This window comes from Fukomys damarensis, unplaced genomic scaffold, assembly GCF_012274545.1.
Source record: "Fukomys damarensis isolate Sample0158 unplaced genomic scaffold, DMR_v1.0_HiC HiC_scaffold_28, whole genome shotgun sequence".
NCBI lineage: Eukaryota > Metazoa > Chordata > Mammalia > Rodentia > Bathyergidae > Fukomys > Fukomys damarensis.
This window is the reverse complement of record NW_022900940.1, coordinates 457,917-484,855: the sequence shown is the minus strand read 5'-3', so window position 1 is coordinate 484,855 and position 26,939 is coordinate 457,917. Positions and strand designations below refer to the sequence as shown.

General features: G+C 44.1%; 1 protein-coding gene across 2 annotated transcripts in view; it reads right to left on the bottom strand.

The window, feature by feature from the left end:
* Window positions 1–26,939, bottom strand: part of Aldh1l1 (aldehyde dehydrogenase 1 family member L1) — a 77,100-nt gene that overhangs the window by 42,752 nt on the left and 7,409 nt on the right. For both annotated transcript variants that reach the window (XM_019205105.1, XM_010608060.2), the window contains 9 exons: window positions 21,089–21,143; window positions 20,847–20,999; window positions 18,730–18,964; window positions 17,527–17,692; window positions 15,404–15,505; window positions 14,583–14,672; window positions 13,521–13,658; window positions 4,217–4,342; window positions 1,918–2,009 (listed from right to left, as the gene is read on the bottom strand). In XM_019205105.1, coding sequence (XP_019060650.1) covers window positions 1,918–2,009; window positions 4,217–4,342; window positions 13,521–13,658; window positions 14,583–14,672; window positions 15,404–15,505; window positions 17,527–17,692; window positions 18,730–18,964; window positions 20,847–20,973 — 1,076 coding nt within the window. In that variant the 5' untranslated portion in view covers window positions 20,974–20,999; window positions 21,089–21,143. The remainder of the gene's footprint in view (window positions 1–1,917; window positions 2,010–4,216; window positions 4,343–13,520; window positions 13,659–14,582; window positions 14,673–15,403; window positions 15,506–17,526; window positions 17,693–18,729; window positions 18,965–20,846; window positions 21,000–21,088; window positions 21,144–26,939) is intronic.

Below are 26,939 nucleotides of genomic sequence, written 5' to 3'. Positions count from 1 at the left end.
GAAAATGTTCTAGAGACATCTATAGTTCACAATAATTGAATGTACTTAAAATTATTAAGATTATGAGTTGTGATTGACAAATATGATAAAAATTTTAATTTAAAAAAATTTCTAGCAAAAAAACACGTGACCACTAACCTCCCTCCCTAGTACTTTCCCTCATTTGGAGCATGATTATTCCATCGTTCTCGCCACCCTCTGAAGTAGTCCTGGAAGTCTTTCACAGCTTCCCTGGAACTCTTGCATGCTACCACTCACATCTGCTGTCCTACTACTGTTTCTATATCCTCTGAAGCAACCAAGCCACGGAGCCCTGCTGAGTGATTCTCTGAAATTTTTCTCCATACAATACCTTCCTTCTTAATTTTTCACATGAATATTCCTCCACTGAAGCTCCGCAGAATTTCATTTGGCCCTTTTGAAGGATAAAAAAACTCACATATGGCAGATAGCTTTTTTTTTTTTTGCCTTCACAGTATCTACTTCCCCTGGTTCTTGTAAAAACATTTACACTTTCTAAGGGAGCAACCTCATCCCTCTTTTCCTGAGATGTGGGCTCAACCCTTGGCCCCAAGAGTGGTCCTATACTGAATCTTGGCCAATCAGAACATGTAATTTCTTGGCCTATGATTGGTTCTTATAGGGGCACATCATTCCACAGAACAAGTACAATTCAAATCTAGAACTTATATTGAAACTGTCAGGAAAGCAAATCTCCTTTTCACTAGAAAAAAAGATAAGAAGTTAGACTGGAACAACTGTGCAGCCCTCTTATCATGGTGAGAAATCCTGTCTGAAAATGAATCCAACCCCAAGGTAACAGGTGGTGATAATGTTAATAACATCATTTAAATCTTTAGCATAGTCACTTATGTGTAAAGAAAGCTGGCCATAGATTTTTTTTTTTCTTAACCAATTTGAGGTAAGTTACCCTTTTTCATAAGCAAAATACTAATACATGCTGCACCTTTCCCTTTATATAAAGTTAGAACTTATCTCTGTTAAATGGCAAACAGGACAATGCCTATGAAGTTGAAAGATAGGTAAACTAATCTAAGATGATACATTATTTTTGGGGAATGGGGAAAATGCACAGAAAGGCAGGGAGCTGATGCTTCCAGTGTAATTAAAGTGCAGTTTACATGAGCTAAGTCAAAGCTAACTGAGCTGTTCACTTAAGATACGTGTATCTTACTATATATAAGCAATTTGTTTGTTTGCTTATTTATTTATGCTGAGCCAAGAGCTGAACCTCAGGGTTTTGGGCATGCAGGCAAGCGCTCTACCACTGACCTGCACCCTCAACCCTACTTTAATTTTAAAATATTGCAATCGGGATTCCCTTACCTTACTTCCCTGCAATCCTCCCCTACACGTTCACATAACCTGAGGGTTCCCAAATGCTAAATTCACCTCCTTAGCCCCTAACCAGGGCATTTAGTCTTGTGGACATTTTAAGATAGCCGCAGATTCTCTAATCTCCTTCTTGAGGGATAGGCCTTAGTCTCCTACCCCACTGGACTGTGACTGTTGAAACTAATCTGGTCAGTAGCCCTGGTGAGGCAGGGCTTTTCTGGATTAGTGGATTTGTGTTGCTTGGCTGCACCCATGCTGTCTCAGAACTGCGAGCCACTGTGTAGAAGTCCAATCCACCATAAAGAGGAAACCACTTGTCAGTGCCAGCCCTCCTTGCCTGGGTGACACGTGGCAATGAAAAGTCACCTTGGGTTGGACATCCCTGCCTCACTGTCCCAGCTCCATTAGGCTTTGAGGGCCTGTGGACAGGGGCCCTTTCCGGTTACCAGGCCGACATTAAATATCAGCAAAAGAGTGGTTGTTTCCTGGTGCTCAGTTTTGCAGCAATTTATGACCCAGCCACCAACCCCTGGGATGGAACCCCTCTGCCTCTGGCCTTACCTGACAACATCCACGGAGGCAGCCCCTGACTTGAAGAAATCCGTGGAGTCTTCAATGTCTGGCACACTGGGGAGGATCCTCTGCCAAGCACTCTGGAAAACAAGGCCCTATGGGGTGCCTGGGAGCTGGACTGCTCTGTGACAGTAGCCCCTGGTGCACTCACTGATGGCTGGGGGCCAGGCTAGCCTCTCTGTCCACTCCAAGATGCCAGGGGGCGTGGTCACTTTGGGGAGGAAGCCTAAGCCACAGTAGCCCGGCACACCCTGAAAAGCAGGCTGCTGTTCTTGTGTGAAGTTCACCTGGACTGCCTACTTCTCAAGGGTCCCTGTGGCCATCTAGACAGGAGGAAGATGGTTAGGGAACACGAGGGCAGGACTCAGCCACTCCTGACCACCTACTTCACATGGTCTCTGGATTGTAGTGCCCCTAGCACAACACAGACTTGAGTGTTTCAGCATGGGGATGGGTTGGGGTGTGAACCAAATATAATGATTGGCTCAGGGGCCTGGGCCTTGTACTCACTGAGATCCAACATGCTCAGTGCCCCTCTCCCCTGGGGCCTGCGAGAGGCAGCATGCACCAGCCTACCGGCCTTGTGGATGAGTGGAGAGAGGCTAGTGAAAGCTCAGTAGTCAGCACCTGCCCACTCACCCAATGATTTGGGCCACACAGCAGGTCAGAATGGGATAATTGTTCTTTGGGTAGACTTCCAGCCAGGAAAAGTAGAACAGGAGGGAAAGAACAGGAGAATGAAAGAACTCCCACTAAATTGGTTAGGAAAAGGTCTGTAATTCAGGTTAGCATGATCTGAACCACAGCCCCAGTAGAATTTTTTAAAAACAGATATTTAAATTGTTTGGCTTTCCAAACAATTGTAAGGAAGTTGCTGGCATTCTGTGCCTCTGGGACCATGTAGCACCTATTATCTAGCCCTTGCAATGTCCTCTGCCTCAGTGTCATGACACCCACAGTCACCAGCTGTGGCTTGACTTTGGCTCTCTCCATTATGGCTCCTGGGCTCTGGCTTCCATATTCTCCTGAGATGATTCCCCAAACACAAGGAAGTCCCTACCCTCCCAACACCGTGGCATTTGCTGTTACTTCTGCCATGAAGGGCTCCCCTCAATCTTCTTTTTTTCCATGAAGGTCTCAGCTCTAAGTCCCCTCAGAGGAAACTTCTCTGACTCCCCTTTCTATCAACTGAGCTCAAGCTTCAAGAGACTGCTTTCTTACCACCCCATCATTTTTACTACGAACACTTATAACAAACTTATTGCATTCATCTGTTTGGCTAAGTGTGGACCTCTTCCCTTTGAGAAGGTAAGCTTCATATTAGTCAGTGCCTGGCATCTGGGAGGGGCTCAGTGTTTCTATAGTAAGAAAGAATATTTTCCAACATATAAGATTGGTCTTACAGGTTTTCTATTTCAAATGGAGTGAAGGTGATACTCATTCAGCAGAAATCATACACAGAATTTTTGAATTTGGATCTCTTTCCAGAATGGTAATATGCAGTCTGATCCTCTCTCATGATGTTCTCTGTCAGTCCCCGTCACAAAGAGAAACAACTGGCACTCCGCAGTGTGCTTGCTGATAGGCTAGGATGTTCAACAGGTTAGGCATATTTGATGCATTTCCACAGTATGGTATTTTCCACTTAGGATGGGTTTATTAGGAAGTACCCCATCATAATTTGTAGTTAATTACATGACGAATTGAAAGGATGAATGACTGAAAATACATCCAGCATCGTCCATTCGATAAGGCTCAATATCATGAATGACTTCTAGGGAGAGGCAGATGGATTGAGGGAGCAGGAAGGGCCAAGAGCATTGACCAGCGCCTGAATTTTAGATTGAGGAGACTGAGTATCAGAGAGGGAAGAACCCTCAGTATCACGTGGTAGCAAAGGTCGATGGGATCTCAGGTTTGTCTGATCCCAAAGCCCATTCATAGCCCAGGGTATTCCCTCTGGGCAGCTTCCCTGGACAAATTCTACTGAGCACATTCTCATCACAGGCCATGAGCTTGGTCTCTGACTCACCTAGTCCAGGATTTCTTTTTCATTTATTTAATACTGAAAATGAATTTCTAGAAGAGTCAGACACCCAGTTCTTGAAATCCCAGAGCTATAGTTACAAAGGAAGGAGGGGCACAAGGACATCAGAAAGCCCTGAGACAGGACAGGACCAATTTTGTCTTGGGGTCAGCACATACATGCTACAGAATGTAACTCACAAAGCACACATGGAGCACACGACCTGCCCAACCAGACAGCAGACCAGAAGATGCTGCTTACCCGCACAGCCTCAGCAGTGACCACCTCTGCCTCTGTCAATTCGAGGGCGCTACTGGCTGCTCCCTTGAAGAAGTGTGCAGCTGGGATCATCTTGCCATCCTCCAGCTGTATGTTCTTCACCAGTAGCTGAAAAATCAAGGATTTCACAGTTGCTAATTTAGGCTGAGGCAGGATGAGAGTGGTTCAGCCAGGGTACCATGCTTGGCATTCCATACGTTGAAATCAGTCCTTATGACCAGGAGGGAGCAGGCAGTCCCAGATGAGAGGAGCTCAGAGCCAGGAAGACACTATTCAAAGGATGTAGGGAAAACTGAAGAGCTTGTGCCCTTCTTTGATTCTCAGTTTTGTCACCCACTTTAACACACTCTCACTGTCCTTTTAAGTATAATTAATTCATTATCTCTATAAAAAGGATGCCTGCTCATAAAAAAACAAGAAACTCAAGAACTACTTTTAGAGTCAATCAAGAAAGCAATCAATCACCCAACAGCTCCTAGAAAGCCCATGGAGGTACTTGTCTGGAACACAGAAGTGGAAAGATGAAAAGACCATACCAAGAATCTAGTGAGCCTTCTAGTTTGCATCTTGAGAGACTGCACTTCAGGCAGGGCCCTCACTGGTCCACATCCAGCCTTGGACGTATGATTAGCCTGGGCACCTGATGTGAACTGTAAAGGCTGCAGAAAGTGGCTGTAAAATATTCTTACATCTGCCTCAGATTTACTGAATTTGGTAATATAATAATATGAATTGTTTGGGGCCTGTCTGCTTATAAATATTTGTTCAATAAGTATCTTTGTTAAGGGACAGGAAAAATACAGAAAATGAGTCCTAGGAACTCAGAGCAGGCTTCTCATCTGTTTGATGAGTGGCGCTATATGAATGGTACACTCTATACATGCCCTGACAGCTAGGAAGCAGGGTTCTCCATCTGACCTCCACCCTCCTGTCTTCAGAAATGCTTTGGAAGTGGTAAGAGCCTCCATACATGGCACTGCAGTAGAGGAGATTTAATGGACATTGACACATATATATAGAGAGATAGATTAACTGTGATTAGCCTAGATCTTATTTTAACTTGGTCTTAAATACCAAGTGGGAAAGTATAAACCAAAATAATTAGAGTACTAGTAATATGAAAACGAAAAAGCTATGCTGTGTATGAAAAGGACCTCTAAGCCCCATACAGACCATATATATGGAGCAGCACCTCCCTGGATCTGGGTGGTTGGGCCCTGACCAACTCCACACTTGTGGATTCTGTGCCATGGGTGTGGCCATCTGCCAGCTCTGAGCCAGCTCTCTGTCTCGTTTGTTTCCTCTTGAATGGGTAACAGATGTCCCAACTCGATCATGGACAAGGCCAGTGTCCGGGGACAGAATGACACAGCAAGCTGCTGCCATCAGAGATAATGCAGCAAGCCTCTACCTGGTCACAACCATCTCTCAAGTCTAAGCCAGAGCTATATTTTGACTGCTCTTGGCATTGGGCAGGAGGGGTACAGACTAACTGACTAACTTGATCCTGGACAAGGCCAAAGCCCAGGGAGAGAAGGTAAGCCTGGAGAGCCAACAGACATGGGGAGAAAGTGCAGACTTGGCCAGCGGCTTTGGGAATTCCAGTGTTACCCCCCCCCAAGTGACTGGGTGAGTGACAACCCAGGAAGACCACCAGGAAGAGAATATGGGTGAGACAAAGACCTCCCTGAGAAGTTTAAGCTTGGGCCAGGAGGGACAAGTCCCTGTCCTCCATAGTGAGAAACTAGGTCAAGCAAGTGTTAACATGAAGTCCAACAGTCTGCTTAAACCTCTGTTCACAGCCTATACCCAGCAGAGACTGGAGGAATGATAGCTGTCTGTATCTACCAGTGTGAGCAAGGATATGCCTGAGCTTGGATAGTTATCACAGTTGGAGGTGAATGGATAGAGTGAACGCTGTCCTAATGCTAGGAAAAGATTGCAAATTCTGGAAAGAAACTATTCATTCAAAACACAGAGGATGTTTTAGCAATTTTTTTTTTCTTTTTTGGTACAAGGGATTGAACTCGGGTCTTTGCGCTTGCAAGGCAGGCCACCGAACTGCTGAGCTAAATTCCCGGCCCCACAGAGGATGTTTTGAAAAACTAAATCTTTTCTTTATTTTTAACTTGTTTACTATTGATCTTTTATTATTTTTGGAGGGGCTTGGAGTTTTTCTCCTTTTTTCTTTTTAACTTGAAAAAATCTTTCATTTCCTGTATTTTGTTCTCTCTTTTTCTTTTTTGTTCTTTTCTGTGATTGTTTTCTGATACTATTAATTTCTTTTTACTCCTCAATGGGATCCCCTATCTCACTTTTCTCTCCTTCTAATCTTCCATTGATTATATTACAATGATTATTCAAATGTTACATTTTGCATTCTCCAGTTCCCCATACCTCTCTACTATTACTAGCATAACTATATGCTTTATGAATCTTTAGATAGCTAGTTAACTCTCTGCTATTACTACTGAATACTGTTTTATTGTTAGAAGAGGTAAAACTGCTCTGTTTAGTAGATATTTATTGTAGGTCAACATTCGGTTTGTTTTAGTGTTTGTATTATGATTATGGATCTCTTTCCTATGGTTAAAGTTAGTATATTATTGGTTCATAGGGTATGTTAATATACAGTTTGTCTTTGATGCTATTATTGTTGCTGATTTCATTACTATAGCCAGGGTGACATAGTTGTTGCTCTTAACTGGTTTTCTCTGGATGCCAGTATCTGGATTGCCTTTGTGTCAGTAACAGTACTATGGTGGCCCATTCCCAGAGCACTGGTTCCTGGGGCAAATACACTGCAGCCCCTCCTCCCAAATCAACAAAGGTGACTGGTTCCTGGGACAGGGCAAAGGCCGATAGTTAATCATGCCTTAAGGACATTGCTGAAAAGCAAACATTAACTAACTGAGTTCTCCATACGATCAACAAAGCTTTCTGCTATAATCACCCTGCAAGCTTCAGCACAGGAACAAATAGAAACTTGAGAAGACAAGGCAATAGAATGTCCCCCAAAGCTCCTAACTCCCTCAAAGCTGTTCCATGGGGTATAAAAGGGATGAAGTCAAGAGCCACATAGCAAAATTACTCAAAAAGGATGACAGAGGAAGTAAAAAACATCAATAAGGAACTTGATGAGCTCAAAAAAGGTAACTACGTAGGTAATGGGTCAAATAAAATGACCAGCAAGTCTATTGAAGACACTAATAAAACGCTAGCTGAGGGCTGGGGATTTAGCTCAGTGGTGCCAGCACCTGCCTGGCAAGCACAAAGTCCTGAGTTTGATCCCTGGTACCAAAAAAAAAAAAAAAAAAAAAAAAAAAAGGAGTTATAGGGGCCAGGAATGTAGCTCAGTGGGGCTGTGCCTGCCTGGCAAGTGCAAGATCCTGAGTTCCATCCCTGGTACTACCACAAAAAGAAAGAAGGAAAGAAAAGAAAGAAAGAAAGAGCCAACATCCTATTATTATTATTTGGGGGGGTACTGGGGATCAAACTCAGGCCCTTGTATTTGTGAGGCAGGAGACACAACCACTGAGCCAAACCCCTGCCCCCTCAACATCCTATTAAATGGTGAAAACAGCAAAAAATTTTCCTTCTAAAATCAAGAACAAGACAAAGATGTCCATCATCACCATTACCATTCAACATAGTACTCAAAACATTAGCAAGAGAAAATTGCCAGAAAGAAATAAAAGGAATATATAGAGCAAAGGAAGTCAAATTGTCATTATTTGCAGATGACATAATTCTCTACAGAGAAGACCCCAAAAATTCTACCAAAAGACCCCTAGATTTAATAACCAAATCCAGAAATGTAGCAGTATACAAAATTAACACACAAAAACCAACAATGTTCCTGTACACTAATAATGAACTGAGAAAGATAAGACCTGAATAAGCTAAAGTGACTCCATGCTAATAGGCCAGACTGTGGTTCTTCATATGCTAATCGCTAACTTGGCTAACAGCCCACTCAGGGGCAAATAGTGTGACAAAAGGTGACCATAGAACATTTCCTTCTTGAGATAAGCAATGTGTTTGGAATCTAGTACTCTGGTAGTTCTGTGAATGCCCTGACTTTTTGTTTAGAAAAACCCTATAAAAAGACCTCAGCCCCTGAGCAGTTGCCTCTCTGAGCTACCTGGCTCCGGGAGTGTCGTCTGGCCAGACTAATAAAGATCTATTTACCATCTCTCCTGGTGTGTTCCCTCCTGGGTTTCTCGTTTCTCTGTTGAGCTCCCGGAGCCTCACTGGGTGTTAGGCCCCAGCATCGTGGAGGCCTTTTTGGCTGTTCATGCTCCATGGAGTGGAAGTGAGACTTTAAGTCTTACAATTTTTCAGAAGTACAATTGGCCAATTAATCCATGGAAAAATTTTCAACATCGCTGGCCATTAGAGAAATGCAAATTAAAGCAACACTGAGATTTCACCTTACCTCACAAAGAATGGGTAATGTAAGACTCAAAGTCTCACTTCCACTCCATGGAGCGTGAACAGCCAAAAGGCCTCCACGATGCTGGGGCCTATAGCTCAGCGCGGCTGGGGGGGGGGGGCCCCGGAAGCTCGAGGGAAGAACGAGAAACCCAAGAAGGAACACACCAGGCTAGATCTTTGGTCACCTTTTGTCATACCATTTGCCCCTGGGCAGGCTGTTAGCCAAGTTAGCAATTAGCATATGAAGAAGCACAGTCTGGCCTATTAGCATGGAGTCACTTTAGCTTATTCAAGTCTTACAGTATCATCAAGAAATCAAATAATAGCAAGTACTGGTGAGGCTGTGGTGAAAGAGAGAAACTCTTCTACATTAGTAGTATGAATGTAAAACTAGTATAACCATTATGGGAATCAGTAAGGAAATTCTTAAAAAAACTAAACATAGAAATTCCATTCAGCTAAGACATTTCCCTTCTAGATATTTTAAAAAAAGAGTTAAAGATGTCATATTACAGAGATACATGCACACCCATGTTTATAGCAGCACAACTCACAGTGGCTAAATCTTGGCAGCCACATATATGTCCATCAACAGATGAACAGATAAAGTCAATGTGGTATTTGCTCACAAGAGAGTATGTCTCTGCCATAAAGAAGGATAAATGCAGGAAGATGAGACCACAATGTTAAGTGAAATAAATTATACACACAAGCTTAACTATGACATGGTTTATGGTATATGAGAAACCCAAACTACAAAGAGCAAAATAAAAGATAGATAAGAGAAGTACAGTGGACACTGAAGTTAACGACCAGCCTGATACATGAACACCTTCAGTTATGAATTTTGGTTTTAACTTATGACCAAAGTCTTGAGTTATGACCTGAAAGCCAGTTGCTTGTATTTCCAGATGGTCTCACATGCAGATGTAACCCTTAACGCGTTCTGGAAGGAACATTACAGCATCCTTTCCTGTGTGGGGTTAACTGAGAAATCCTGGGCCAGTGTCTCTCTAAGGACCCTGAGATCTGCCTGTGTACAGGAGAGCTTTGAAGTCTGTGCAGAGGAGCCTGAGTCTTCAGTTGACCAACTTGAGTTACAACCTGCCCTTGGGAACAAATTGTTTATAAGTCAAGGGTCCACTGTAAAGACATAGATTTTTCTCAAGTGGGAAGGAGATCAAGAGAGTAAGGGGAGAAGGGAAGGGAAGAAAAAAATAATTAAGATATGTTATATACATATATCAATTTCTTAAAAGGAATGCAATCATTATGTACTGCAAACATGTACTAATAAAAAAATAAACAAATAAATAAAAAGAGACTTTAAACACTATGCTGCCCCCTACTGACACCCTCCAGGAGCACCTATGGCATCTTGCCCTATAGTCATGGTAAGTGGCGATCCCTGTCTCACTAGCTATTCCAAAGGTGTGTCCTTCAGACTGTCTTTGTGTATTGACATTATGTTATTTTAATGTCCTTTCAAGCACTCCTCAGATGAAGAGTGGGCTTTTCATATAGGTGTACCTCTAAGATAAAAATGCCAATATAAATATTCTAGATGCTGAGCTTTGTTATCTTTGGGATATGGACTACCTTACTGTTATGTGGGAAGCCAGCCATGAGCCACTGGCTTTTTGAAAGACAATATTTGTTCCTTTTTAAGGACTGCACGTGTTAAACTTGTTTTGACCCTGCACGGGAGAAACACGGACAGCCAAAGATCTGTAGGAGTCAGGTGTTGTAACTCCATTTTGTTATGGTAAAGATCTGATGTTATCTATAGGAGCAGGTGTTGAGGTTACTATGGTAATCCTAGCCCATAATAGTTCGGTCTTTTCCTTTAAAAGGCTGATGCCTGCCTGCAATAAACATCGCCTTGATCAGACTCTTGTCTTGGTGTCCTTCCTTTCTCTCTGCCCCATCTCCACCCCGCTGCTCTTTCAGGTTTGAGGCACTGCAGGACAGTGCTCTGCGTCGCCCGGTTCGCAACACTGTTAACTAAACCAGGCTATGTGCTTACATCGTCTTGACTCAGTCACTGTGAAGATCTTTGTATCTACAAAAGAGAGGACAAATCCTGCATTCTAAACCCTGTAATGAGTTTTAACGGCAAAATGTTCCTATAAAAACAGAGAAACTATTTCGTTTCTTCCTTGGTTATTATTATAATTAAATTAATAAGTCCAATTTCTCATTGAGAAAACAGACCAGTCTAATATTCTTACATTTCACCTACTGAGTAAACATGTCAAGACATGTAGGTCAATATTAAAGATAATTCACCATTCTATTTTTAATTTTTGACCCTTGATTGTTTAAATTGCTTATACCATTTATATTTTCTTAACTTTCTCAGTGCCTAATGAAGCTGATGGTCACCTGTGCTATGACGATCACAGTGTTGTGTATATATTCTTGACAGCTCTACAAATGTGCCTTCTGCATTAAAAACCTATGTTCACAGTTGATACAATAGAGTCTACCTTTATTTTGATTCTTCTGTAAGCCTCAACAACATGCTGATAAGGATGTCTCCTTTAGATCAGTCAGGATGAGACTTTTGGTCCCTTGCTAGGTAAGATCAGCCTCCCACCTCAGCCAAGCAGTTATAAAACAAAGATGAACATTTAGTCCCTCTGTGTCCCTTAAGAATATGGGGTCAGGGTAGGGGAAAGGAAATAAGGGAAAAGAAAAAATATGAGAAAAGGAAAAAATGGGAACAAAGTCTTTGTAAATAGGGGGAGGGAGTAAAGGGAGGGCAGGGGTATGCGGAAAAACGAGAACCAAGATCTGGCATGTACAAGATCCGAATGATAAATGTAACTGTACTGTATACTTAAAAAGTACCAATAAACTCAATGAGAAAAAAAAAGAATATGGGATCAAAGTCTGAGGACACAAAACCAGTTTAAAAGATTATTCTTCCTTCCCAAGAGACTATAAGCCTGGGCCATTCCTTTTACTTGTAAATGGATATTCTTTTTCACTTGAGAAATAGGTTTTTCCCACCACCAAACCCCCTTCCTCTGCAGAAGAGGACCACTGCCTTTCATCTCCCTTTTCCATGGATTTATAGGTTCCTCAGATTTCCGCCCCAAAGTCCCCATAAATACACCTGCCCCAGCCTGTGATGCATTCCTCTCTCTCAAGCACCTACACTCTATTTCTTTGAGAAAATACTCAAAGAAATGTGTACTTTTAAAATTCAGTCTAATAAACTTCTTTATATCTTTTTTTTTTTTATGAAGATGCTGTAGAGATTTCTGTACACTAAAGGCAAGCAGAGCCAGGAGGAAGACCTGAGACCTGCTTTGCTCAAGGTTCTCCAACCAGGCTGCCTTCTTTGCTTTGCTGTGCCTGTGGGTCTTGTGGTACATGCGGTTAGCACCCGTCTCCCCAGGCCCCGAGTCCCTCTAGCTGGCACTAGCTGATGTCCTCATCCTCCAGCTGCTGCAAACCTGGACACTAGGGACTGGTACCATACCCTAATCCTGTGCCTTAATGCCCCTCTACAAGACCCCCAAGTCAAGGAAACCCATGGACAGCTGATTTAGACACTGGGGGAATGTAAGTGGTACGTGCCACTCTTGATCTAAAGCCTTCCCTGGGACCAGATGAAGCCTAGTGTGCTCCTGAACCTGTGTCTTGCTTAGCTTTTTCCTCTGAGGACTTACCACCCTCAGTCTTATGTGCTTTTCTGAGAACATTCCCTCAGTAAATCACTGGCATCACAATTCCTGTCTAGGAAACTTGACATCAGACAGATAATCTTTTGATACACTGTATTTATCCATCATGAACACCCAGCCACTGTAAATCAGACTTCAGTGGCATTCTTGAATCCCCTTGTAGCTGAGTGTGGCAGAGTAAATATCAAGAGTTAGCCAGTGTCAGTCCCCAACACTCCCCACTGCATATGGCTGGCCAACAGCAAAACATCCAGTGGGTCTGCCTAACTGTGTAAAGTGATGCCTCTTGTCCTTCTTTCTCTACTCCCAGCAGAAATGATGGCATGAGAAAAAGTAATGAGTATTGACAGTGTGCTGTCATGGACAAGCAGTGGGCCTTGGAGCTAGAAAATTAGGGTCTGATTCACAGCTCTACTACAAGGAGCTCAGGTGACCTTGGGCAAGTTATGTCAATCTCTGTATTTCACTTTTCTTCTCTGTAAAGTGGCTACAATATTTGTGCTTATTTCATAGTGCTGTGGGAAGATTTAATTTAATACCTGTTAATTGTCTTTAATGGTGCATAGATATGTACTTCATGCAAATTAGCTGCCATTCTGGTCTGCAGAGTCTGGTAACTCTACTCAGGGAATGTTATGTGCCTGTTATGGATCCAAGGGCTCCACTATGCCAAAGCCCTATGGCATCCCTGTTCAAAGAGGCCCAGGAGTTTAACGACTATTTCCTACAGCCTAAAAATGAAGCCTCAAGGCCAGGGCTTCTGAAAAGGCTTCTCACTGGTTGTAGGTTGTGTGTCCCCAATGGGGAATCCAGCTCTGTGTGGGGGATGGGGCCCCACTGTAGGCAGCTGGTGCTTAGGGCTGACCCAGCAGCCAGGGGCTGCCATGGGATGTTCCCTCTTGGGTTTCATATTTATTTATTTATTTATTTATTTATATTTTAGTACTGGAGATTGAACTCGGGACCTTGCACTTGTGAGGCAGGCGGTGGAACCATTGAGCTAAATCCCCACCCCCCACCTTGGGTTTCAATTCTTCCTGACTTTGCCAGAGTAGTTTAGAGTCTTTCTGTGGGGCCCAAACCCAAGGCCAGGAATGTTGGTGGCCTTGAGCCTATATGCAGCGTGCAGGAGTGACCTGCAGCAGAGCTGTTACCATTCTGTCATCATTTCCGAAGAGGATAAGTCCTGCTCTGGTGACCACGCCTGGCCGATGGGCACCTGGGATAAGCAAATCTTCTCCTTCTGGCACCAAGCCTGATGTGTTCAGCGTTGAGTTGAAAAATGTCAGCTTCTAACAAGAGGAAGAAAACCATGAGATAGTGAGAGAGAAGAGGCCCTTGCTGTCAGCTGCCAAGACAGGACTGTGCAGGGCTTAGAAGGTGAAGAGGATGCTGAAGGCAGCTGTGATCTGAGAGCCACGCAAGGCTGAGTGTCCTTCACGCTCTGCCTCTCTGCAGGGCACAAACAAGACCTGAAGGAGGTGAGATGGACTTTGGGAAGGCTTGATAGTAGGGCTACTTCCATAAGTGTTCTTAAGACACTTGGCATTGACCATAGCCTCAGACCTCAGGTGCACAGATACTAGAAGAAAGTACACTGCACATAAGGGAGACCACCAAGTACTGGTCTCTGTGATCGAGAGATGCATTTGCCAAAGAGGGTATTCTGCCTTGGTGAGGGCAGCAGACAGACTTCTGGACACAATCTAGGCAGTCAGCTAGGGGTCAGGAGTTTGGACAGTCTGGGGTTGAGTGGAAGATGGGCTGCCCTTGAGGTTTCAACCAGGACCCTTGCATATGGTCCTGCCACCCCTTGATGCCTCTATAGATCCCAGGATCCTCAAGGGTCCCCATTTTCATCATGTGGCCTGGCACTGCCCAGTCCCTGGTCTTGAGTATGCTGCCCCTTCCCTGGCTGGGGCCAAGTCCAAGACAGATCTGTGGAAGCCCCTGGGTAGGACTTAAAATACCTTACAATCAATGCACCTGGACTCCAGTGTTGCAGCAGGCACGTGGAGGCCTCGAGTAATGTCAGAAATCTACCCTTTAGCTGATAGATTATAGACAGGTCTTAGTCCTGGGGAGAAGCTGCAAGGTTGGGGGATATTCTGATAGAGATGGGGTATGGGCTAAGAACTTCAAACACAGTTGACAGTTGTCTATCTATTGGGCACACCAGTGCAGCCCAGCTGAACTCCTGCAGTGTGTGAACACACCTGTCCACAGGCCTCCGTCCAGGCACCCGGAACCTTGTCATTCCCACGGATCCAGTTGTGAATGGCCTCAGCTGGCTGGTCCCAGTTGATCTGTGGAGACCAGGATATGTGTGCTCAGCTAGTTTCTCTACAGGCTGGTCCCTCTATGACCTCTGGACAGTGGACCAAGCACAAATAAGCAGACTTGGGCTTTTTCTGGGACAGTGCGCTGAGTCTCTGAGCTAGTTCTAGATGTTCTAGATGTTCTCTGATTCTCAGTATCTCAAAGGTTAGGCAGACCACAAAACAGCTTTGGGAAAAGACAGCTCTATTATTGTCAAATAGCTAATGTCTCATCCAGGGTCCCCAGGACAATGTGCTCAGGACTGTCCCATAGGGCCCAAATATAGCTTCTTCTCATGTATGGAGCCCATGCAGACATCCATATGGCAGCCCACAATCCTGAAGTAGAGTTTCAGCCTACAGGCTTCCTCCAAAGTTTCCTTTCTCACTCTTGCTCAAAGAAACCAACTGTCTCTCAAATCTCATCTTGGAGATTACAGTACTATGGCTGATATTTCATTCTGCCCCATGCTCTTCATCCTCTTTGGGGGCTTTGACTGCCCTAAAGAGAACCAGCTAGGAATCAAGAAGGATCCCTGTTCTTCCTGTTGTCACTGACCTCCTCCTTCCCCTCTGCTCCTACAGTCCCACCTGGACTGCTATTTCTTCTGGCCTTAGAGACAATTACAACCTGTCTGACTTGGGATGAACCCTGGCTTCACCAGCTGTCTCTGCGCATCCACCTCTGGCTTGGGGTGGGTGGGGCCCCCCACACTCACCTTGGCTGTTTCCTTCTTCTGAATTCCCTCATAGGTGGCTCCTTCCTTGGGCTGAGGGAGTCTGGGGGCTTTGCCCTCTGAGATGAGCCTGACAGCCTCCACCTGTAGAGACTCAACTGGTTAATCCCCTAGCAGTTGGGCCCTCCTTACCTTCCAGCCCTGCCTGGGACACAGCAGGCTCCAGAAAACCATGTGCCACTTGAACAAGTGGAGTTAGTGCAAATCTAACCTGTTCTGCACACCAGACATAACCCTACCACCTCTAACATGCATGGTTTTCTACCATAGAGAAGATCTTACAGTTTCTAAGATATTAGAAGATTAAATTATAAAGCCCTATACAGGATAACACACACACACACACACACACACACACACACACACACATTTTCATGTAGCTAAAACCTTCTCTATCTTGTAAGGAGAACAGATCTTTAGTCCCAGGGTGGATTTGGAGGTGTACGTTTAGAGCTTTGAGAGGAAGAAGTTTCTCTGTGAAAAGGAAAAGGAAAATGGTCAGCGGAGGAATCAGGGAAGGGAGAGTCAAGGAGCTTGGGCTCAGTGTGAGAGAAGAGATACAGAGGTGCGAAGTCTGGGAAAGAATTGGGATATCTGAAATGCCTAAAGCAGGGCTGCCCAATGGAACATTCTGGAGTGATGGACATATTTTATATTTGTATGGTCCAATATGGTGGTCAGGAATCACGCATAGTTATTGGGACTTGAAATGTAGTTACTGAGTGTGTGTGTGTGTGGGGGGTACTGGGGATGAAAACTCACCAAGGAAAGTGCTGTACCACTGAGCTACATACCCAGACTTGAATTTTAAAATTATAATTAATTGTAATTAATTGAGATTGCTGTATGTGTGAGACAAGTGGCTACTCTATTGGGCGGTACAGCTCAATGGGTATCTGAGTTGTTTCCTGTGGGATGTGCAACTAATACCAATACCCTTCTCTTTCTCTTACACTAAATGTCCAGCAAGTCTGGACATACAAGACGGATGGTGTGAAGAAGAGTTAAGGAGAAAGGGGATGGCTGAGGCCCGGCGTTCAGTGACATTTGCACACAACTGTCAAGCTTGCTTATTGCCATGTGGAAATGTGCTCCTTTTGGAAACTTCTCATACAGGAAGCCTGGAATACTGCCTGCCTTTGGTCATTACCAGCCAGCCTACCCTTCTTCCCGAAGCAATAGCAGCCTGTACAGACACACAACCTCTACTGCCTCCTCTACCACTGCAGGGTCAGGTCCCTGGGGCCAGCCTGCCTGCCATATCAAGTACAACTCTCCAGCACCAATCATCCTTGTCTCTCCGTACTCCCACTGCTGTGCCTCGAGAAACACAACCTTTCCAGCTGGGAACACAGACTATAGGACTACAACTGTGCTGACCTTCTTTTCCAATTAGCCACAGCAAAAAAAAAAAAAAAAAAAAAAAAAAAAAAAAAAAACAAAAAAAAAAAAAAAAAAAAGAAACCATGTGACTGAGGCAGCCAATCAGAGGACTCCATCATCCCAGCCAGTGATTGGGTCAGTAGAACCCACCATTCCAAATCAACCAATAAAAATCTTCCCTGACTGTTCATTCATGAATTCTAGGGCGGTGGTGGGTGAGTGTGTGTGTGGGTGTGTTCTCTTTTCTAGGAACCAAGAATTGGAAGCTTTGAGCTATCTGTAACTATCTTTCCCCTCATTTGGGACAGCCAATCTGAGGATAAAACTAATTAAACAGAAAAGCTGAATCAAAGTGTGACAAAAGAGCAATAGAAACCTGGAGATGTAGCTTAAAACTTTGGATTCATCCATGCTTGACACCATCCTAACTTTATTATCTATTAAATTGGCCAAAAATATTCCCTTCCTGGCAGCAACCTTTTAAGTGGTCAGTTGTTAGCAAGAATTCCTCTTAATTTAATACATTGCCTGTCCTAATCTTGTTTCTTCAAAACTCTGAAGTAAAAGCTCTCTTTCTGCAGAATCCAGGATTCCTGGAAGCTGGGAGCAAGTAACTGCTTATAAGGAAGGCGAGCAGAGATGAGGGAGAGTGTTTGGGAGCGGAGCGGCCCTGTGGGCAGGGTGATGGGGAAGGGCAGGCCTGGCTGGCTCCTAGCCCTTACCATTCCTTTGATGCCTTCGGGGAAGAGGAAGCGGTTATACAAAGTGCTGACAGTGTCATCTGGCAGCACCTCACATTCCTTCTGGAGCAGAAGGTCCCCAGTGTCCAGACCGTCATCAGCCCAGAAGACGGTAAAGCCTCCTTTCTTATCTCCGTGAATGAGTGTCCTAGAAGCACAAGAGGGAGCCACTGAGTCCCCACCAAAAAAGGAAACCCTAGGTGGAGCCTCATGGGCCCTGTCACTCTCCAGCAGGTCTCTTTCTGCTCCCAAGGATGCCTGATACCTGTTCTATAGGAAGGGCAAGATGAAGGAAAAGAACATTTATTAATACCAACTATGGGCCAGATACCATGCTGAAAGCCCTTGATGCCATATGTGACTTACTCTTTATGAGGCAGGAATGACAAGCATGGTAGGCTCATTTTATAAATAAGGAAACAGGGCTCAGAGAAGTGAAGTAATGTCACCAAAGATAGGGGAGCCTGGTTTTCCAATCCATTCTCTTCTCACAGCTCAAGTGACTTGCCTCCCTGACCATGCATCCGACACACAGGCTCATTTATCGTCTCCCTCACCTTTCTTGTTATTTCAAACTGTCTTGTGAGATGATCCTTCACCCCATCTTTTGCAGTGTGTGTGTGTGTGTGTGTGTGTGTGTGGATTGAATCCAAGGCCTTTTACCCTGAAATACATCCACCGTCCTTTTGAAAACATTTAAATTTTGAGATGGAGTCTTGTAAATTTCCCAGGCAGGATTCAAACTTGAGATCCTCCTGCTTCAGCCTCCCAAAGGGCTGGGATTTCAGGCAAGCACCATCATGCTTGGCTTTTACTCCATCTTTGTCTCTTTTTGTGCAGGGTGCTGTGGAGAGTAACACAGTAGGTGGAGGTTGGCTCGAGACTCTGGGCAGCAGACTCTGGGTTCATGCCCCATTTCTGCAGCCTTCTAGATCTTGTACAAGCTCCTAGCGCTTTCTGTCCCAGGTGCAGGGACACAAATAGTGCTCACTTACACCCATACATGAGCATGAATGGCTTGCACAGCGCTGACTTTAACATTCCACCAATCTGTGGTCAGGATGAACTGACATGTAAGACAGACACCCGCCTGAGAACCGGCTTCAGGCTGAAGGAGGACGATAATTCAGGCAGATGAAGGGGGTTGTTGGGAGATGAGATCCCAGTGTTCTTGCCCCAACTCACCAGTTGATGGCTGAAGCCCCCCGGTGCCTGGGGAGCAGAGATGGGTGGTAGATGATGGAGCCGTGTCGAGGGGCATCAATGACCTCCATGGGGATGAACTGGCTGCAGAATGGCAACACGTTGAGCTCGGCACCCAAAGCCTGGTATTTGGCCACCACATCAGGCAGAGCTTGTCCTCGTGTCCGCCATCGGGGGAATTTGAACACTGGCACGCCATCCTTCTCAGCCTCCAGGCCTGTAAGACATAAGAAGGCCAGTAAGAAAATGGGGCTATTCACCCACACATGAGCACCTCCGGCTGCCCAGCAGTGCCTCCTGGAGTTGCGTTTTATGCCTGCCTTCCAGCTGCTCCACTGCTGCCCAGCCAGACTCCATCCAGCCACACAGTGGCCAGGCAGGGTGACTACTGTGGACCCCCTGCCTAGACACTGTATTCTGCTGATCACTAGCACATTTGTGTGCCTCCTTCTTCCAGATCCTGCTAGACTTGACAGCCAGCTCTTCAGCTAGCCCTCTTTTCAGACTTCACTATGCCTGGCACTAAGTGCCTATCTCTCCGCCCTTCCACAGCTGTCTGTGATGTAGCCCTGGGACTCTGAAAATTGGATTTCTTCTTGATCAGCTCTTCCCTGTTTAGAGGAAGACTGAAGGGCTGGAGGAAAGAAAGGGTATGGGGAGAAGGGAGGGAAGGGGTTTGGTCTTTTCTGTGGGGTTCCTGTCCTCTGACCATCCCCTCAGCCTCAATTCTTCACCTCCTAGAGTGACTGCTCAGTTGTTTTTCTGGTATCCGCACATCTAGCATCAGTGCACACACATGCACAGGTATCTGCACCTCACAGCCCAGTCTTAGCCTGTAGGCTCCTTCTCTGGCCCAGAGTGAGCAGTGAATCCTCACAGGTCTGATTACAGCCCTGACCCTCCCCAGCTTTGCAGTTACAGACGTTTCTACTAGTTGCAACTTCAGTTGTGACAGCTGCTTCTGACAACATCTATATTCAGGGTTAACCATAATGCTTTGGGGGTTTTCTTTGGCCCTCCATTCTTCAATATCTAATGCACATTTCTTTGCACTCAATTCTCTATGAGAACATGTAGTGTGATATCTGGCTCCTGTCTAGTCTAACCCTCCCCTCTGGACTTCCTCTCTGTCATTGTGTCTGAGCATCCAGTGGTGAGATGTGGTATAAGCAGATTAGGCTCTTCTTCCAAAAGGGGTCCCCTTTGTGGCCAATAAAATACTTCTACAAGAAACTTCCTAATCAGAGATGAGAGTCAAGTAGTAGCCTGAACCGGGCTGGGGCTGGGCCCAGGAGCAGGAGCCAGTGTCACTGGTTATCCAGGGTCAGGGTACATGTCTCAATGTGGTAGGGTTGGCCCAGGCTGGCATCAGCTGTGCTGAAATGCAATGAAAAGCCAAAGTTGCTCATGTGTGGAGGTGCACCATTCCTTATGTTCCTGGCCAGCTCCATAAGCCACCTCTCCTAAACCTGGTCTTCTGTCCTTAAGCGCTACCCTATTGTCTGCCTCTAGCTGGCCTGAAAAGGATCAATGAATGCCTCTGCTTTGAGACCTTGGCTTCCTTTCAGGCTGGGGTTCTCAGATTAAAGGCAATTACACTAGCCTGTGATTCTCAAAAGATGTTCCTCCTAGAACCAGGACACCAGCATCATCCAGGAACTTGTCAGAAATAAAAATTCTCAGATTCCACCCTTAACCTCTGAGTCAAGATGTTTCCAGAGTGGGCTGAGCACTCTGGGTCTTACAATTCTCACATCCACACCCCTGTGATGGTAATATGGTGCATGTCTATTTTTGACAGTGCTGAAACCAGGTGAGCCTGCCCCAGGAGCCCTTCCAGATCCCAGGCATTGGGTCAGAGAATCTCAGGGTGGGACTTCAGACCATGCTGGGCTTCTCCATGGCCTTTCCTTAGGACATAAACTCTACCTCACCCTGAGATGGGCTGAATATCTCCACTTTATTCCAGAAGTGCCTGGCAGTCAGTTGGTATTGGCAAAGAATTCAGGGCAGCCGGCTTAAAGGTGCTTCCCAGCCGTGGCTCCACCATGAAATCCTCAAGACTTCTTCATCCTCATGCCCTTGAGCCACTCACTCACCTAGGGGGTCGGCCTTCCCATCCTTGTCGGGGATAGTGAACACGCCCACTATCTCGTGACCCTCCTTCCTTAGGTGGCAGTAAACTTCCTGGCCAAACAGGCTCTGTCCAATCACAGCAATCTTCATGGCAGAAGAAGGAGTCACACAGGTGCCTGGGGAAGGAATCAGGCCCCAGGGTTAGACAGATCTCACAGGCCTCAAGGAAGCCAGAACTTGTTCAAGAAAAGGCAGCTTATCGTACCTGGCAAGTTCTGCCCTGGCTTCTTGGGCAGGAGGCTGCTGCAGGGAGACTGCCACTGTGAAAAAGAATGGAGAAAACTGCACACTTTGCCGACAGGGTCTGTATGTTGGACTCAAAAACTCTACAACAGGAGAATCAGACAGTGATTATAGCAGTCGGGGACTTCTTGGATACCTCCAAATTGGAGTGCATCTGAGCTTATTTCTATAAACCATCAGTTTTGTGACCTTGGTCAAATGACATCAAGTCTGTTTCTTCATCTGTTAAAGAGAAAGATGCCATGTTCCTTTAATGGCTTCCAAGCTGCAAAATAGGCTATTGCTAAGCCAAGGAACCGCAAAAGGAGCAAAAGGGAACCTCAGCCTGAAGGGCCACCCATCTCACTCTCAGCCTCAGTGGCCTTGGTAGCCAAGGTTGCCTAGCAGGAAAGGGGTGGGAGTGCTGCCAGGGTGGATAATGAGGAGCAGGGCCTGTGGAGCAAAGCATCGCTGGGCAATGTAAATCTCCCCAAAGCTTGCTCATTTCTTTACCTCATTCATACCTGGAAATCCCAAACTACTGATTACTCCAATTCTTTAAACAGTCCATTGCCAAAATGTACATATTTTGGGGAAAACTTTATTGACAAAGTTCATACTTCAAAATATAGAAAATAGTCCAAATCATAGATGTAGATGAGTAAATTTCCAAATGTGTTTAAGGAGTTCCATGCCAGAAAGTATAGAAATGTACCCTATATTTCACAGCATCACAGCTCTTCCAGTCTTGTCTATTTTGGCTGTGGGAGTGGTCTCTTTTTTTTTTTTTGGAGGGAGGTTGTTTTGTTTTTAAATGCATGAGAGGACTAAGAGTCCTTTTGCCAGATACACATATGGAAAACATCTCCAATTCTGTATTTTGTTATTTGATGAAAAAAACTTCCTAACACTTATTTAGTTTCTCTTTTTATCAAAACTTTTCTTTTATAGGCATTGGTTCTTGTAGTCCACATAAGAAATCTCTGTCTACTCCAGCTCACGATGATGATCTTTTTGTGATCTAAAATCTTTGTTGTGCTTTTTTTCACATTTAGATGTACAATCCTCTGGAAGAGACTTCTATGCATATGCATAACTTCAGGAATATTTTCTCCATATGGATGTCAAATTAACCCAGCACTTATAACTGAAGAGGATTTCCTTTCTCCACCAAAAAGAATCCCATATGTACTGTCTCTGTCCCTGTATTCTGTTCCTTTGCACATTTACTATGACTCAAAAAATTTTGCTATAGTGGTAAAGACATATAAAAGTTGCCATTTAAACAATTTTAAGGGTACAGTTCGGTGGCATTATTTATATACACATGGTGTGCAAACATCACTAGTTTTAAAATTTTCTCATGACCTCGAACAGAAACTCTTCATAAAGCAACACCTTCCCATTTTTCACCACCATTGCTCTAATCTATTTTCTGGTTCTATAAATTTGCCTATTCTATACCTCATGTAAGAATCATACAATATTGGTACACTTTATCTAGCTTATTGCACATAACATGTTTTGGAGTTCATGTGTGTCACAGCATGAGTCAGAGTTCCATTGATTTCTACAAAGGAATTGTATTCCTTTAAATATAAGAAACTGTATTACTTATATTGAAGTGTGTGTGTGTGTGTGTGTGCGCGCATGCACACGTGCACACATACATGTTGTACATATCTATTCATCTGTCAGTTATTGGGCTTTTTTTTCCAGTTTTTGGCTATTGTGACTAATGCTGCAGCAGATACAACAATGCACATGTGCACATACATGTTGTACATATCTATTCATCTGTCAGTTATTGGGCTTTTTTTTCCAGTTTTTGGCTATTGTGACTAATGCTGCAGCAGATACAACAAACCCTGACATGAAAGTGTCTGTTTCAGACACTTTTGTCAGTTCTTTGGAGAATATATATAGTTGTAAAGCTGTTGGGTAATATGGTAACTCTGGCTTTCACAGAAGCTGTACCATTGTGCATTCCCACAAGCAACATGGCAATTTTCCTTTTTCTCCGCATCCCCTCAATATTCCTTTTCCCAATTTATTTTTACTGTAGCCAACCTTCTTGGTATGAATACAGTGATATTTTACTGTGGTTTAGATTTTCATTTTCCCACTAATTTGAACATCTTTTCAAGTGCTTTTTGCCCAGTTTTGTACCTTTTTTGGAGAGATATTTATCTATTCAAGTGTTTGACTTTTTTTGGTACGGGTACCAGCATTGAATCCAAGGGCACTCTACCATACAGCTGTATCTGCAGTCCTTTTCATTTTTTAATTTGAGACAAGGTCTCATGGAATTGCCCAGGCTGGCCTCAGTCTTACGAATAGCTGGGATCATAGGAGTGCACCATTACACTTGTGTTTTTTTTTTTCCCTTTCCTGTTGGTGCTAGAGGTTGAACCTGGAGCCTCACACATGCTGACACTGGGCTACACTCCCAGACCTTCATTTTTCAAAAATTGGGTTATATTTTTGTTATTAGCATAGAAATGCAAGTGATTTTGTTCATCGGCTTTGTATTAACCAGTGACTTAATTCATATATAAATTTTAATTCTTCTATCAAGTCGTATAACTTCCTAAGTGTACAGTCATGTCATTACAGTAGTTTTAATCCTTTTTCTAGTCCTGATGCCTTTTATTTCTTTTGTCAATGCAACCTCCACAATGTTGCATACAGATGACGATAGGATCTACCATCTCATTTCTGACCTCAGGAGAAAACTAGTGTTACAACATTTGCTCATGTTTTAAAATAGATTAGCATAATATGAAAGTTGCCTTCTACTCCTGGCTTGCTAATTATTAAAAATACTTGACTTTTATCAAATGTTCTTCTTACATCTTATGGAAATTTCAACTTCTTTCATCTTATTGTAGTGAATTACCTTTTACCCAATTCAAAACAAACACAATTTGAAGAGACAAAACAAACATTGTAACTTTAGTCAAATATGGCAGAGACGCTGGCATTACAGGATGGAGAATTTAAAACAAGTATGATGAATACACTAAGGGCTTTAATGCAATGAGTGGGTAACATGCAAGACTAGATGAGGCCACATAAGCAGAAAAATCAGGAATATGTTCTAAGAATTAAAGAAAAAAACCTATGATGAATGTGAATAATGCTTTTGATAGGTTTATCAATGGACACCACTGAAGAAATGTGTGAATGGAAATAAATATAAATATAAAGTCTCTTAACTGAAGGATAAAGAGAAAACAGAAGGAGAGAGAACAGAATACCCAAAGTTGGATGTGCAATCTCTTGACCAGCTCAGGCTGCTGTAACAAAATACTACAGACTAGAAGTCTTAAGCAACAGTGTTACACTGGTCATAGTTCTGGAGGTTGAGCAGTCTGAGAGTGACCATAGGTTCCACTTCTGGTTAGTTTCACTTCCTGCTGTGTGGACTGTTGTCTGACTTCTCCCTATTTCTTGATGTGGCCTTTACTCTTGGGCTCTCATAAGCCAGACCCTTCTCTCTCACGTTTTCCCTTTCCCATCTTATCTGGTCATGAGTCCCATATGGGGACCCCACCCTCAACGACCTACTTTAATCCTGAATATCTCCCAGAACTCCACCTTCAAATACCCTTGTTTTAGGGGTGAACATTTCAAAAAACTTGAGAGGGATGGGGAAGTGTTCAGCACATAGCATACACATGATTTAGTTTTAATTTTTCTTTATCCTAGGCATTTAAAAACTATAGAAGGAATGATTAGACTGCAACGAATGCTTAAATTTAAGAGTTTTGTTGCTCCTAAAAATATTCTCTCTCATTTCATTTCAAACACTTGATACCATTGTTCTTGCCGCTTTTGAAGCAGTTCTGGAAGTCCTCTTTGGTGAGCCTCTTTTGTGAGTGAGGTGTGATAAAAAATAAGGTGAATGCTGCTGCTGAGTGAGATCCAACAGAAAGGGAGGTTAGGGAAGGGTGCAGGGGGTGAAGGGAGGACAGGGGAATGGGAAAAAAATAAGAATCAAGATTTGTCATGTAAAGGTACAAGATCCCAATGATGAATGTAACTGTACTGCTTGCTTTAAATGTACCAATAAACTTAATGGAAAACAAACAAACAAAATTCTGGTGTGTCTTAATCCACCTTATTTGGATCCTAATCCATCTTATCTAGTAAATCCTTACTAGATTTGATGCTGTGCAAATTCTGGCTCTTTCTTAAAGTCAAAATGACCATGATTTGAATGATTTGAATTAAATCAGGACATCAAGGCAGCCAGGATAACGCAACTAAAGACACTCACAAAGGAAGACCTTCAAACTGCTTCAGCAGGTGGAAAGAACAATGAGATAAGTGTGTTTAAAGCTGGAGAGAAAGTTCTGAGGAGGATTCACGGCAATGTGTCTTTTACTGTAATACATTTTAATTTCAATCATTCACTGTATATTTCGATCATTCTGCATATATTTGTCTAGGTTCACAGAGGAGCAGGTACTCAGGATACGGAGTCCAAAGGGGTTTTAGACCAGCTCCAGAACTGTAATATCTGTGCCCTGCAAGGTGTCTTTGCTCCTCAGTTTTCCTTGAGGAATTTTGTTGGTGGTATCAGTGGTGTTCACAGCACCAGCAGTTTTTACAGTGTCAACCCTGCCAGGCATAAAGCAAGCACGTTGACTCCTTGTTGTTATAGTTTGGATCTTAAATGTGCCTCCAAAACTTATGTCTTGAATGCTTGCTTCCCAACGTAGTTGTATTTAGAGGTGGGCCTGAACACAAGCTGGCTGGAGTTGATTGGCTCATGAGGGTTCTGACCTCATGAATGGATCGATCTATTTATGGATCCCTAGCTGAATGGGTATGTGAGGACAGTTAGAAAAGCAAGCTCACTGTTTTCTGGCTGCTGTCAGGCCAGCAGCTTTCTCCCACCATCTGCTCCCCACCATGATGTTCAGCTTGGGTACTGGCCTGAGATAATGAAACAAGCTGGCCATGGAGTGAACCCTCAAGTCACAAGCCAAAATAAACCTCTCTTCTGTTAAGTTGAATTTGCTCAGACATTTTGTCACAGTGGCGGAAAGCTGACCGATACACCAAATTTCATTTACCTTTTGCAGCCTCTGCAGAATGAGGAGCTGCTACTGGGCTGTGTGTCAGAATAAGACACATTTTTTCAGGAGTGGGAATGTTGGGTTAGGGTTTTCCACACTGGCTTGGAGCTCTAGTGCCCGTGAGACGGTGCTCTCCAGAGGGCAGGTCAGGGCATCGGTGGTGCTTGTGTGTTCAGTGGACGTGGAATGGCAGGCCTGTCTAATCGTGAGAGCATCTGGACTGCTGACTCTTGCCATTCATCCTCCCACTGGCCCCCAGGATACCTGTCTGGGTGCTTAGTCATGTTGAGAACTCAGAGCGGCTGAAGGGCTCATACCTATGTCAGGCCTCTCTCGGAGGGACCGCCTCTTTCCACTGCTCTACAGGAGGAGAAAACATCACTGCGGGAAAGACCGAAGTCCTCCCATGATACAGTCAGGGAACTCTCAGCCTCATAGTTGAGTGACTTCTAAGCCACCCTACACCCATGTGATTTCTCTGCCTCCCACTATGCTGTGGTCCCAGGTCCCTTATGCTTCTGGGAACTTCTGGCCAGTGGCACCTAACAGACCAATGACGATGGCAACAGGCAAGGTCAGCATGTCTTGCCCGCAGGTAGTCAGAGCCTTGTCTCTCCAGAAGCACTTTCAGTCCCTAGGTCTCTAATAGAAGCCACTTTTCCTAGGCCACAATGATATTAGGCATTATAAGCAACACAGAGATTATTGAAAGTATACAAAAAGATACATTCTATGCAGGTATTATGC